Source organism: Hypomesus transpacificus, chromosome 4 (genome assembly GCF_021917145.1).
Source record: "Hypomesus transpacificus isolate Combined female chromosome 4, fHypTra1, whole genome shotgun sequence".
Lineage (NCBI taxonomy): Eukaryota > Metazoa > Chordata > Actinopteri > Osmeriformes > Osmeridae > Hypomesus > Hypomesus transpacificus.
Genome location: NC_061063.1, coordinates 8,707,495 through 8,722,860, shown reverse-complemented (window position 1 = coordinate 8,722,860; position 15,366 = coordinate 8,707,495). Strand labels below are relative to the sequence as shown.

The 15,366-nt window shown below is 48.9% G+C and overlaps 1 protein-coding gene across 1 annotated transcript in view; it reads left to right on the top strand.

Moving 5' to 3' along the window:
- LOC124467423 (exostosin-1c-like) overlaps window positions 1–15,366 on the top strand; it is a 35,597-nt gene that overhangs the window by 7,430 nt on the left and 12,801 nt on the right. The window contains 1 exon segment of the mRNA XM_047019705.1: window positions 2–729. Within this exon segment, the coding sequence (XP_046875661.1) occupies window positions 2–729 (728 nt within the window).

Genomic DNA, 15,366 nt, shown 5'->3' with positions numbered 1-15,366 from the left:
CCCCCGGCAGAGACGGCAGTCCTGGACGGGCATCTATAAGGACAGCCGCTGTCGCATGGAGACTTGCTTTGACTTCTCCCGCTGCCGGCGCAGAGGCCGGGACGGCTTCCGGGTCTATGTGTACCCGTCGGAAAAAGGCGAGCGTGTGTCGGAGAGCTACCGCAAAATCTTGACCTCTATAGGCGAGTCACGGTACTACACCACAGACCCCCGCGAGGCGTGCTTGTTCGTGCTGGGGATAGACACTCTGGACCGCGACCAGCTCTCGGGCCAGTTTGTGCCTAACATGGATGAGCGCATCCGTGGTTACCCGCTGTGGAACGACGGGCGTAACCATCTGGTCTTCAACCTGTATTCGGGCACATGGCCCAACTATACAGAGGACTTGGGCTTCAACATGGGCCAAGCCATCTTGGCCAAGGCCAGCCTCAACACGGAGCACTTCAGGCCCGGCTTCGACGTGTCCATCCCCCTGTTCTCCAAGGACCACCCCCAGAAGGGTGGCGACCGGGGCTGGCTCGTCCGGAACTCTGTCCCCCCTAGGAGGAAATACTTGCTGATGTTTAAGGGGAAGCGCTATTTGACGGGCATCGGCTCGGACACCCGGAACGCCCTCCATCACATCCACAATGGGAAGGACATTGTCTCCCTGACAACGTGTCGCCACGGCAAGGACTGGGAGAAGCACAAAGATGCACGGTGCGACCATGACAACCTGGAATATGAGAGGTAATGCCAGGATCAGGGTGGGGATATGGGGGGAAGTTTGAACCTAGAACAGGCTACACTGTGGGCTAGTGGTTTTTACTGGTCACATTTAATACTTACATGACCTATTTATTGGTTTTCTCACAGGCTTTCATGACATTTAATGAGTTTCTCTCTGTGAGATTGGTATTCCTTCTCGTTTTCTCTCTTTTCTCTTTCTCTCCCTCTCAATCTCTCTCTCAATAGTATTTATACAACTTGCTGGTATTTATAACTATGGTGGTGTGTATACATGTTTTATCCATTGTGTTTACAGTTAGGTCTTTTAAATCACATTATCTCTAGTTCCTGATGTTGACGTACTGGAATATATACTGAACCTGGAATTCATACTAAAGGAAGAGGTGGAATAGTAAGAAGGAAAGTGGAAGAGAAGGGGAGTGATGGACCTGACTTTCAACAGTTATAGTTAGCTATAATTTGAACGTGGCTAGCTAGCTAGCTGACTGGCTGAAGTTCCTTTGGGGTTTGTTTACATTGGGTTGGTGGTGAAGGTGAGGAAGGGGAGGACTGGAGCAGAAGTCCCTCTCAACACTGTATGAATGAGCTCATTTATTCCACACATACACCACGGTGGGCAGGGGCTGGGGGAGGGGGGGCAGGGGTTCTCGTATAGGACATTAGGCTATGGAATTGAAGGTGGGCAGGGTGTGAAGGGGGTGGGAGGGAGCGGGGTGTCCCTTGAGACAGCAGCAGCCGTGTAAAAGAAAAGAGAAAAAGACAGATTCTCCTTGTTGTAATAAATGGTGGGTTCTCTCTGTGTGGTGCAAATAGGGATTTTGGCCTTGGAGAGGGAGGTGTGGAGGGAAGGAGGGAGGTGTAGGGCTGTGTTACGGTGACCTCTCTCTCTCTCTCTCTCTCTCTCTCTCTCTCTCTCTCTCTCTCTCTCTCTCTCTCTCTCTCTCTCTCTCTCTCTCTGTGTCTCTCTCTCTGTGTCTCTCTCTCTGTGTCTCTCTCACTGAGCCTCAGGAGGCGAGAGCAGGGGATTTAAGGGATAATATGAGAAGCAGCAGCAGGGGAGGATGAATGAAGAGCAGAAAGCATGACAATAAACTGAGCATGGAGCAAGGTTTCACCAAACAAGGTTAGAGCCAGCATCAGCTAAGTGACAGTCTCCCTCTCTGCCCCATCTGTCTTCTTGTCCCTCAGCCTCTAACCCCCCCGCCCCCTCACCCTCGCTCCCTCTCCTCCTCTCGCTCCCTCTCTCGACCTTGTCAGTCTTCCCTCCTCTCTTGCCCCCCTGGTCGGCTGAAGCGGGCTGCATCTTAGAAGGTTGACCCAGGTTAAGGAGTGCTGCATCTGGTCCACCAGCAGATTAGCCCTGGAGAACCTTGGCCAGGACACAAAGGTGGGGGGAGGGTGCAGACAGAGAGAGAGAGAGGGAGAGAGAGAGAGAGGAGGATGATACCAGATAGATCAAAGAAGACCAAACAGGAGAAAGATGGGTGTGGGGGTGAGAAAGGAAGACTGAGAGAGAAAAAGGGGTTAACCACGACAGAGGTCATACAACAAGCAGGGATGGTTCAAAGCTGTTTAGAGATGGACAGAACGAGAAAGAACAGAAGGAGAGGAGAGAGGAGGAGGAGCAGGGCACCTGAGGCAGGCAGAGGAGAAAAAGAGAGGGAAAAATGTCAAGCAAAATTTGGAGAAGGAAAGAGAGACAAGGGGTACCTCGAGCAGTGAAAGGAAGACGGGGGAAGGGGAGAGGGAGGGAGGGGGACAGGAGGAAAAGGGATACTTGAGGCGAGCAAAAGGCTGCACTGCAGCCTAATGGCCTAGTTTCACTCACTTTAGCAGATTCTCTCAGACAAGGAAGAAAATCCTGCTTTGTACAGCGAATGTGAATGAGCTAGCGTGTGAAAAGGGAGGAGAGGAAATAGGACACACCACACACGCACTCTCACCCTTTTTTACACACACAGACACACACACACACACACACACAACATGGTGACAGACTGGGGAACTTGATTGCACAGAGTTGCTTCAGCAGCAGCACCAGGAGCAGTAGTTATTCATGGACTCCAGGAACGAGGGATAGAGATGGAAGGAGAGATAGAAACTGAAGGCTAAAGCAGGAGAGGACACTATTATTTTCTCTTGCTGAAGACTCCTGAAGGGCAATACAGAAGAGAGGGATTAGCATATTGTTTTTTTTCACAGTATCTGTATATAGCTCAGACTATATATACATTTCTAAAAAAGTTTAAGGGTCAGCAACATGAATATATATCTAAGATATATCATAACATAACGTGTGGTCTGAATGCCCTATAGTCATGTGTGTGTTAGTGTGTTCAGATGTTGGCAAGCCCAATCAGAAGGGCTACACCCAAGTGTAATTAGGGCCTGTGGAGTAGCGTAGCAGAGTAGTGTGGAGGCTGTGGTGTGTGTGTTGGCCTGAAGCTCTCTCTAGAACTTTTTCTTCTGTTTGGAAGAAGAGAAAGAAGTTCTCATCTTTCTCTCTCTGTCTCTGTCTCTGTCTCTGTCTCTCTCTCTCTCTCTCTCTCTCTCTCTCTCTCTCTCTCTCTCTCCTCTCTCTCTCTCTCTCTCTCTCTCTCTCTCTCTCTTTCTTTCTTTGTTCATCCACCCTCTTTTTGCCTTTCCTTTTCAACTGTTTTCTGATTTTGGATTCCTCCCTCTTATCATTCCATCCCCATATTCCCCCTTTTCTTCTCTGCTTTCTCTCCACATCCCTCTCTCGATTCTTCCTCCCAAATCTCCCTCCTCCCTCCCCAGTCTCTGTCTGTAAGCATGCCTGTTGTCTCTCAGTGAACTTGTCCTCTTAACATACCTCTCTCTGATTGTTCTGCATTTTTTATAACCACCACTCCCATAATCATCCATAAGCATTAAACATATTTGACAGCAACGGTGTGTTGACAATAGACACACGCACACAATCACATACACACAACATCCCGCACAAACAAACACACACACTTGGCACACTGATGCATCTACTCATGCATGTGGGAGCAGACAGACACTCACACACACACACTGCATTTCACAAGACAGCCAGTGGCATGCCAGAGGTTAGGAAATGAAACGTTCCATACACAGGAGTCAAGCCGGTCTCCATGTCATCCTACTCCACGGGGAGGGCTGTCGTGTGCCGCTGACCTCTCCCTCTAGCGCCCCCTGCCTGCCGGCCCTGGGCCGGAGGAGCCTGTCTGTTATGTCTGGCTACTCGTCGATCTAACCTTGTTGATAAGCAGGTTCTGGGGGTTGATAAGCAGGTTCAAACCCAGCTGGTGTTGACAGTAGTGATGGCGGGTTCTTGGTGGGGGGGTGGATTCCAAGTCCCATTCACACACCTGAGAACCTGCATGCATTTTCCATGTAACCCCCGTCATGCTCAAGGGCCAGGATGAGCTTTGCATACACACACAGATCGACCGGCAGCACACCAGACCTGCCAGACAGGCTGTGGGCGCTCAGAGGTGGAACCTTTCAAACAACTGCAGCAGGCGCAGCCCACACTAATAGAGCTAGTGGCTGAGAGTGAGCCTGGTGTGGTGGTTGAGCTTGGGAGATTGACAGGGGCAGGGGGCAGTTTCTCCATCGACGCCCCCCCCCCAGACAGTTCCCTATATCGAGGGGGAGGTCCAGAACCATCAGGTGCCTCTCAGGTTTCTGAAGAGGATCTGTTTGGCCCTGGGGCCCATGTCGACCCCTGCTGACCCCCGCCTCACTAGTGTGGATGTCCCTCTTAATGGGGGCCCATTCAGAACCCTAATCGGACCTTTTATCCAGCCCAGCTATCGCCACGGCGATCATGGCGGGAAAAGCCCCTGGCGTCTTTGCTGGCTTTTGTGCATGTGAACTGGAGCGGAAAGACTCCGACAATATGGAGTGGGGAAAGAGAGAGGGAGAGGGAGAGAGAGAGAGAGAGAGAGAGAGAGAGAGAGAGAGAGAGAGAGTGAGAGAGAGAGAGAGAGAGAGAGAGAGAGAGAGTGAGAGTGAGAGAGAGAGAGAGGGAGAGGGAGAGAGAGAGAGAGAGAGTGTGTGAGAGAGAGAGAGACCTGGGATAAAGAGAGCGCTAGACTAGGGAGAGGGAGTGTCTGTGGGAGAGGGGGGTGCAGGGTGGTACCCTTGCCTTCTGTTGCTAAGATATATAATCCACCCCCCCACGTCTCTGCCTTGTTTACCTGATTTTGATTGGCTGCACTTGACCCCTAAACCCCCTGTGTTGAGATCTCACACTTCAGTCTCAATCATACAGTACTGAAATGAGTTCTTATGAAAAAAAAAAAAAACATTTGAACTTCTTACCTCAAAACTGGGCAGGATTGTGTATAGGTGAAGATGCTATATACAATATAGTCATCATTTTTGTAAATGCAGTCCAAGTCTTTTTCAGGTCGTGCTATCACTGATAATAACAGGCGAATTGGTAGATAAACTTGTAGAGGCTGCATGCATCATGAAAAGGCAAAGGAGTTAACCGTAGATGATGTTTTCGTTTTTCACCTCTTTTGAAGTGGGGCGAGGAAATCTCATGTGGGGGGGTGAGGGGTTCCAGAGATAGTGATTGACAGGCCGTGATAATCCCTCCCTCTTTATAGTTCAAAGGCCTCAAAGGCTTCTTCCCACCACCACCACCCGTTCATTAATATACAGTGGGGTATTTGGGTTAAATTGGGATTCAAAGAAGGAGGGGGGTGTATTGCTCTCCAGACATGATTTCCTATCAAACCATATCATCCTGCACTGTACACTGTAACGGCTAGTTTCGGTATGAGACTGCTAGACTTGCTTCCACCCTACATTCTAACACGCCACCATCAATCTGACAGTCCCCCCCCCCCCCACACACACCATATTGTCCCCACCTAGGCAGACTTGTTTGGGGCTGTGAGAGTGAGTTCCAGACCCAGACAAAGCTCTCCCTGGCCCAGATAAGAGGGTTTTGCACCGCCGGCCAAATAAAGAATAGGATTCAGCATGATGAATTAGTCATGAGCAGTTCTGCTGGTGAACTCTTACTTAATGATAGCCGTGGTGCCGAGCTCATTTTGTTCTCAACCATCCCCTGTCTCACGCCTCCAAGGTGGTGTGTGCGAGCGTGTTTCTGCACTTGAGAGTGTGTGAATAGGAGTCGACCGTGTACAGAAGGTGGGTGTGCACACCCCGCACATAAGAGTGTGTGTGTGTGTTCCAACGGGTCCCCTGCCTCCATCCTTGACACCTATGATGAATGAGAGGAGACTGGACTGCACTACCAGCTGCTGGTTCTCAAAATGTCTACATGCAGGTATAGAGTTGAACGCTCTAGCACTGCCACAACAACACTCAACAGACAGTATAAGGCGCTGTCCCACATCCTATACTGCAGACTTACACTTCACACCTCTGCATTCTATGCTTGTGTACTATCCCTGTACACATTTCTCTCCTCTGACTCTGTACCATCCCTACTAGTAAGTGCGCTTATACTAGGCCACATATTTCTTCAGTTCAGTTGTTTGCTAAATCACATCTTCGGCCAGGCTTCCTTGCCAACCTTCCCCAGGGTACCCTGTGACCTTTGCCCTTGCAGTGAAGCCCAGAACCAGACCTCAATTTTGACCTTCCTTTATTCTTCTTGTACAGCAGACTACTGTAACAGTGTATTCATAGCTGAGTGAAATCCATGTGTCGTCCTGCTCTCTGATATCCCATAATACTACTGCCAAAGCTAGTCATGTAGCATCTGGTGTCACTATTACTCCTTCACCCAATACCTTTGGGCCCTACACACACACGCGCACACACACACCCACACACACACACGTGTGTGTGCCCCAGCTCATGTTACTTTCCTGCCCAACCCGTGACCTGTCTGCTCGTCCCTGTGTTTTCAGCTGTCTTCTAGTTGTCAACCGTTTCCACACACACTCACACACACTCACTCACTCACTCACACACACACACACACACACACACACACACACACACACACACACACACACACACACACACACTCACACACTCACATAAACACGTACAAACACTTGACGTCCCGTGGTGAAGATGACAGGAACCAGATCCTACCTCACTCTGCCTATCCCTTAATGTATGCCTTTGCTAACCCCTCTCTCCCGTTCTGGGCTTCACTTTATGTCTCCTCCTCTCCCTGTCCTCCCTCCTTCTCTTTCGATAATGTGATTAGGTGCTCTAAGTAAACTCTCTCCTTTCCTCTCCTCTCCTCGGAAAGGCCAGGACCATTCCAGGAATGGACCTAATCAATTCAGCACACACACACGCACTCACACACATACATACAAACATTAATGCACATACACACAGAACCCCCCCCCCCCCCCAAAAAAAGAAGAAAGTTGTTACTGTCTCTATTGCTCTCTCAATATCTCTCTTATACACACACATACAAACCCACACACAAACCCACTCCATCACAGCTCCTAATAGGGTCTGAGCAGGCAGTGCAGACTCCCTTGGTCAGCAAAGTGAATCTATATTCATTTACTAGCTCCAGCACAGCCTCGAAACAGATAGACTGCAGACCATCCAGCCAGTAAGCCCTGTGATCCCCCCCGGAATGCAATCTATACTGCAATGGATCTGGGCTCTGGAAAAAATGGGATTAGATAGCGTTAGTCTGCCATGTTCTGCTAACATTGTGGCTATCAGTTTACCAAGCCAGCCTCTTTGTGATAATGTTAGCGTAGCATAGCGGAAATAGTGGTGGTTCTGTGGTATCAGCGCATCACAGTGTCGAGTCCTGCTGCTTCTAGCCTTCATCATCTAGCTTCTGTAGAGCAGCTAGCATCAAAAGAGCTAGTGTGAGTAGGGCACCAAGACTAAACCATGTCTAAAACAGGTCTGTCTCTGAGACAAGGAACATTTTTTAATCAAGTAAACAACCATTTCTTCTACTGCAAGCCTGTTTGTAACCTCTAAATGAACTGGATTACCCTTTAGTTGCCCCTCTGGGAAGGGGTGGTGCTGGCACGTGATTGGACGAGAGCCTGCCAGCCTTCTTTCATCTGGAATGCCTGTCTGCCTGTCTGTGTACGCAAGCCAGGATATCCATCCATCATAGCTGGAGAGTGTGTATGCGCTTTGGGGAGGTGCGGGGGGGTTGTGTATGTGAGTGTTTAAGCTGTGTCTGAGCATACAACCTGCACATGCTGCACCTTATACCGTAAAGCAGCGTTGATTTATGCTGAAAACCATGCAGTTAGTTCACTGATCTCCAGACCCTGAGGGTGTCTCTGCTCTCTCTCTGCTTGTAGCTGATTACCGTTTATCCTTCATGCCTTGCTTTCTCTGATGTTCTCAGCTGGGGGTCAACATGGCTGGAGACGAGGATACTTAACCCCTCTCTTGGCCCCCGAGGCTGGGGAGCAGTGGGGAGGTTTACAGCGTGAGCAGGAGAGGAACCATGGGAAGGAACCAGGGAAGGAACCAGGGAAGGAACCAGGTGAGGAACCAGGGGTCCTCCAGCCTCCCTTGGGACTATTTGATGATGTCCGAAGGCCTTTCACTGAAAGGAAATCATAGTGGATGAATATACTGGGAATAATCCTACCTAAAACAAGATTATTATATATATATATCATTATATACAGAAAGTATGTTCTTAATTTCCTTTTAGTCCTCAATGGATCCAAACCCTGCTTAAAGTTCTGTTTGTAGGTGTATCCATTGTGAGAGATCTGTTGTCTGTTCTTCTTCGTGTTCTTGTCTTCATAAGATGGAAATGAGAAACCTGCGGTAAGACGCAATGTGAGACAAGCAACTCCCATGGGAGTTCACTCTTCTCCGCTATGCAAATTTCACACCATTGGAAATGTTCAGTAAAAAGTCTTCATGTTCATGTCTTAATTAAGCTTCCTCTCACGCTTCCTGCTCAGCTGTGCCTAAAGCAACTGGCCTTACAGCAGAGAGAGGAGGGAAGGAGGGAGAGAGATGGAGGGAGAAAAGGAGGGAGAGAGAAAGAGGGAGAGAGAAGGAGGGAGAGAGAAGGGACGAAGAGGAGGAACAGTAATGAAATAGACTGCAGTCACATTGCCTGAGCCTCCTTCTTGTAAACTGACACCTATATTCATAAACAAAACGACAGGTGAACCTACACAAGTCTGCCTCCTTTGATACGACTTTCCCTGTCTGCTTGAAGAGAGGGAGGGGTATTTGCATGTCTTTCAAGGCAAGGGAAAGGACTGTTTGATGCAATTATCAAAGGAGGTGGTGTTTGTGTTTGACTGGAGAGAGCTAGACATGAGCCCTCTCACCGGGGAGACGGAGAGAGAGGTTGAAAGGTGACATGGAGTGTGTGGTGGCATAGCCAATAGGGGGGTGGGGTGGGGTGGGGGGTGGGGTCTTTTATCTGTTCATGTCACAGCGGACTGCGAGTTTGTGTTCCCAGACAAAGCATGACATTTGGAAAATGCTACATGCTAATCGTCTCCGTGGTGACCTTCTGATGCGTCGTATCTCTCCGACCACAGCGAGCCTTCTCAATTCTCTATATGGATTTCAATGTTCTCATTCTATACTACATGAAAGCAACTATTGACAAGTAAATTGACATCCCCCATTGTCGTTTCCTCTGCGTGCCTACTGCAGAGGCCTCCACTAAGGTCACGCCAGCCCGGACGAGAAACTCTCATGTCTGGAAGCTACATGTCAGCAATATCCAGACAGTGGCTTTGTTAACGATCACAGAACCCACCCTATCAGTTTTGAGTGTTGTGCCACTGGCAGAACGAACCTCCGACTGGCTCTGGGTCTGTTCCCAGCCTGTCCGTCAACTCGTCAGGCTCGATTAACCACTAATCTCTCAGCTGTTCGCCTCAAAGGCGGGGTTTGGAGGGGCGTGGCGCTCTGCTGCTCACTCTTGTCTGTCCAGGATCTCTGGGGACCACCGACCTCCCGCCTTCTACCTTCACCCCACCCAATAAGAACTCTGATGGAAGACGAGCCACACCCCCATCTTGGGCCATCCGGCCGGTGCCAGCAACAGACGGGAAATTGAAGGATGAGTCGGAGGGAATAACAAGGGGAAGCTATCCTCACACACCCGGAGGAAGGAGAGGCGTCCTGGCGAGGGAGGAGAGGATGACGGACAGCAGCTGAGCAATGTCATCAGTTTCTCTCTGCAGGGGAGAGAAAGACAGAGTCAGGGAGTCAGGGAGTGAGGGAGAGAGGGAGGAAGATTGGGCGAGAAGGAGGAGGGGAAGGAGGGAGGGCGGGAGAAGAAGACAGAGACAGAGTGAGGTAGAGAGAATGAGAGAAAGTAGGAGGGATATGTCTACTAAGATCTTTGGGGACAGCAGTCTTCAGGCGTCCTCTCCTCATCTCCATTCTCACTACTGGGACTTCATCTTACAGGAGTCATTCAATCATTATTCAATTCCTCTTCACGGTTTTAACTAAACCTTCACCGCTGAATAAAGTGCAATTGAAGGTTGAAGTGTGTGTGTGTGTTTGTGCGTGCGTGCGTGTGTGTGTGTTTGTGCGTGTGTGTGCGTGCGTGCGTGTGTGTGTGCGTGCGTGTGTGTGTGTGTGCTGCTCTAGTCCTATTCTCCTCGGGTGAAGTGCTTCAAGAAAGTTGCTCAGCAGGAGAGTTCATCACTCTGAGCTCTGTGTCTAATTAACTGTGCTGCTAATTACAGCACCCACAAGGAGGCTCCCTGTGCGTGTGTGTGTGTGGGCGTGTGTGTGTGGGCGTTTGTTCCTCTCTAGCCAGCATGTGTTAATGGAATATGGTAGTTAATGCTGAAGAGACAGAAGGATAAGCTACCATGTATGTGTGGGTTTAAGAGAGAGTGTGAGATGTGGATCATTAACGTCTGCTGTTCAGTGTACTAGTGCAGTGCCTGTTCTCGAGAGATCCATGACTCCCTCGCTTAATGCAGATCAACATGCAGAGTTATATAATTTTTGGGTGCAAGATGTTCATCCAAACAACTCCACAGTCGACTTCACTTCCTTGGGTCTTAAGCAGTATAGCTGTATCTATCTAGTGTGTCTATTTCATACGTGCCCGGTTCTCTGGACCATCAAGTCACAGACAGACAGACCAAATAATTATGGTATTAACCATATGGATATTATTGTTTCAAAGAAACTTGACTGTTCCAGAACATAAAACATATCTAACAGTTTTGGTTTTGTTCCTAGGAAAATAGGGATTGTTTCTGGTTTGCGATGTTCGTTCCCTGAACCAGTTCAAAGCCTTGGTTTGGAGCAAATAGCGCTCATCTCCTTCAGCTGTCCTGGTCCATGCTGTGTACTTCTGCTGTGTGTTGGTGTGTGAGTGTGAGCGTTTGTGTGTGTGTGTGTTCGTGACAAGGTGGGAGCGACTGTAGGTGTCGTGGATTTGGACAGATGTGATTTAACACCGTAACCATGGTGATAAGGGGAGAGGGGTTGGGTGCAGATTCGACTAATTGGTGCAAGCCAGTCTGTCTCTCGCCCTTCAGTCTAGCGGTCTGCTGTTGTGTCTGTCTCTCCCCTTTGAATTAACATCTGTGTGTGTGGGGGGGGGGGTGGAGGGGGGGGGGGGGCACCCGTATACTTTCTTTCCTCACCGCACATATACAAACGTGCACATGTACATGGTATTAATGTCACCCCTTGGGGTTCGCTAATCCATATCACGCCAGGAAAGTGTTTGGTATATTTACTCACAAATCATACATTACACATCCTCTCTCTCTTTCTCTTCTTCTGTCTCAGCACCAGGCCTATAGCTGGAAATAGACCAGGCATGTGAGCAACAGGAACTGTATATTCATGCAACACTCACAAGACAGGGGTGGGGGAGGAGAAGAGTGGACAGGAGATAAGTTGGGTCTGTGCAGGGGGAGAAATGGATGGACAATAGGAGAAGGGCTGCGTTGAGGTCTGAGGTAGAGGGGTCTCCACAGAGGGTAAGAGAGGTACCGGGTTGCTTAAGGCAATGTTGGTGTGTGTGGTCGTGGTGTTTAGCAGCGTGCCGTCTCTGCGCTGGAAGAATATTCTGGAGAGACGGGAGCAGAGCCAGACTGAACTACACTGGGTCCTCTGTGTGGTGGATGAAAGAGCCACTCAGTGGAAGACACGCAGGACAGATGCTCAATAAGGCTGCAGGAGGCCATTTGAGAGAGAGGGTGTGTGTGTGTGTGTGTGTGTGTGTGTGTGTGTGTGTGTGTGTGTGTGTGTGTGTGTGTGTGTGTGTGTGTGTGTGTGTGTGAGAGAAGGTGCGTGTGTTTGTTTGTGAGCAAACATATCGATGTCCACACAAAATCTGCTGACCAAAAGGTGTTGTGCGTGTGTTTGGGTGTTTTCAAGTGTTTGCATGTGTGTACATCTCTCAGACTGTGTACACTGGAAACATGACTCATTGCGGTCCTTCTCTCAGGTCACTGGTGGTCTGCTAAAACCTAGCAACTGGCCCTTTAAAGGGGTGTTAGGGTCAGAGTTCATGGATGCCTGAGACGTTAGTCTGTGTGACCTCTTCCTGTCTGTGAAAAGACAGGCCTGAGACACTTCAAACCTCTTTTTTCAGTCATGCTGATTTATGGGCTGGCTAAAGGTCACTATCTGATCCTTAAAGGGACGGTACAGTCACACACTTATAAACTGTACAGTTACAGGTCAGCAGCTGGCCAATGGAGGATGCAGCCCTTTAAAGGATGGTCTATGAAATGAACAGTGCCCCCTTTTGCTCCACGGGGGGCGGTCACAGAGGTTAGGTCACACAAACTTTACAGCTGGGGAAGCATTCCATACATAAACACACACACACGTTCACACACAACAGCTTGTTCCGGGGGCGCTACACATTCCACACGGGCCTCTGGGTGTGTGAGTGTATGCGTGTGTGTCTGTGGGGGGGAGGGGAAGATATACAGTGTGTTGATTGTGGAATCATTGGGGTCACACAGAGTTGTATGGAATGTTTTTTAGATAATGCATGGAATGTGTGTACATAGGCCATTTTGTGTGTGTGTTTGTGTGTGCTTGAGTGTGGTTCACATAAGCCTCCTCTCTTAGTGGATCCATAGCTGATGGTGTGTGTATATGTGTGGCTAGAGCCTGCTTAGGTGCCCGGGTGAGCTAAAATGCCATTCGATATATAAACACACACACACACACACACACATTCTCCCCCTCCTCTCTGTCTCTGTGTGTTTCTCTCTTCTACTTATTCTAACGAGGGGTGTAACGGTCCACAGAAGTCCTGGGTCAGTACTGTCTGGCCTTTTGGGGTCACGGTTTGATATGAGATCGGTACAAGAGGACAAATCTACAAATTCCAAATGCTTCCAAATTCTTTTCATATTACTTCAATGCCACAGCCCAAACTTTATGTAGATCTGCTCACAAACATCTGTCACCTGTTCACAAACGCCTTTTGAGATGCTTGGGCTTAAATTCCTGTTTTACATTTGGAGTGTGGACAATCTGCCATTTGCTTTATCCAGCCACGAGCAGACTGCATGCATCGGACCATGACGTCCGTACCGGTTTGGTACAAATACAGGCACCGTTATACTGCCAATACAAACACACACACACACTGTGTTGTTACCTGGACCTGTCTATGGGATGGATTTGTCTTATCTGTGTTGACACAGACACACCCATGCCACATGCTCCCACACACACACACACACACACACACACACCTGCGCCCACCACCTGTCTCCCTCAGATTAGCAGTAACACCTAGTGTGTGACTGAGACTGAGACTGAGCTGCCCTCTCTGGCCAGGTCCTCAGACTCCAACACAGAACACTGCTGCAGCACGCACCACCTCATCCACCAGGCTGTACTGACCACACCACACTGCAGGACTGACGTGGTACGAAGCAGAACCTTAAGCTGAACATTCTGGGAAACTCACCAAACTTTTTTTTCTGCAACGGTGCCAATTAGATTTAGCTGTAACCGCGGCGATAATAACTCTAATAATACCGGTACTAAGTAGAACATGAGTGGTGAACTGGTGAGGTTGTGTTGTGTAGGCCTACGTAAGCACACTGCACAACTGACTGAACGCTTGTGTAGTCCCTGGAGTGTAAAGTATTAGGGTTGAAATGTGATGCGGTTGGGGTACCACATGACAAAGAAACTGTAATCTTTCTGCCTAGAAAGATTGTGCACAGACCAGTGAGCAGCTTATGTAGACGACTTGCATATTTTAAGGATTTAATCAAGACCCAAAATGCAGCAATGTGTTTCTTGTCGCCGCTTCGGTGGTGTCGAAGGGGAACTCGCGGCATCGCTCGTGCTTACACACACACACACACATACACACACAAGCAGAACTGTTGGTGCATATTTGCACACACAAATCTTTCTTGCACAGACACTTGCATACACACACACACGCACACACACACACACACACTCACACAGACAGCTCCCAGGCAAGGGTGGGGTCTTAACGGATGAGAGCGCAGCAGAAGTGGCTGTGTCAGAATCATAAAACAGGAGAAGTGTGGTGGGTGACCTGATGACCTGTCACCCTTTTCCTTGCTGATGGATGTCCACACAAGCTTGTTGGCTGAAAACGTTTCATAGTATTTCATCTCTCCACCCCTACTGAGCTCTCTTCTGTAACTCTCCCCTCTCTCTGACACCCTCTTACTCTCTCTGTCTGTCTCTCTCCCTCTCTCTTGTTTTTTTTGTCCCTCTCAAGTGATTTGGATGAGCCTTATCGAAGCAACACATCAGCTCTATGCCATTCTTTATGCTTTAGAAACTCTGTTTCTGGGTTTGTCCTCTCCTCTGCCCCTCATCTCCTCTCCTGTTTTCTCCTCACCTCCCCTCTCCTTCACGAGTGAAAAGGCTTATTGGTCCATTCGAAATGAGGGTCCCATATTTTCTGCACATCCAAGGGGGGAGCTGAGCTAGACCTGGAGTCAGCAGACGTTAGGACTTTGTTAACTCCAAATGTCCTGCAGCTGCTGGGGTCAGACAGAACACCCAGGTCCTGCAGAAGCCTGCCTCCTCTTATCAGCTCAACATCCTGTTCTGGTGGGGCGGGGCGCACAGCCGACCGTCTGGGAATGCTAATGTGATCAGTCAAGGGTAGGATCGATGAACCTTACTACACCAATAGTTTTCAAACATAGGGTCAATATTAGATCGAAGAAAGCTGGTCTTTCGTTAGAGGGTATGAAGGCTTTCTTGTAAAAAAGACTATCAGAATATCACGCACATGATAAACAAAGTGGACATGATAAACAGATGACACGTGACTGGATGTGTGCCAGATCAGATGGAGGGGCGAACGTGAGATGTGCATGGTTGAGAATGGTGGCTTCGTCATGACATGTTCCAATGGAACAGTGCTTCTTGAACTGTTTATCACCCCTCCCTCAAAAACAGAAAAACCCCTATTGTTTGTACGTACATATTGTATCATATAGAAAGATTGTTTTGTTGCGTCGCCCTTGCAGCTGTTTGAGAAGAACTCTTTCAAACATTGTTCTGGTGTCAGGTCGTGGATAGTTGGGGACAGGATCATTTAAAGCCAGAATGATTGAGAGATTGGTAAGTACTAGGTTACAATGTTACCAGAAGAGCTTGTTGAAGTGAACTGGACTCATGGTGTAAACTTCTTGATTACACTATTTATATTACAGAACGCTA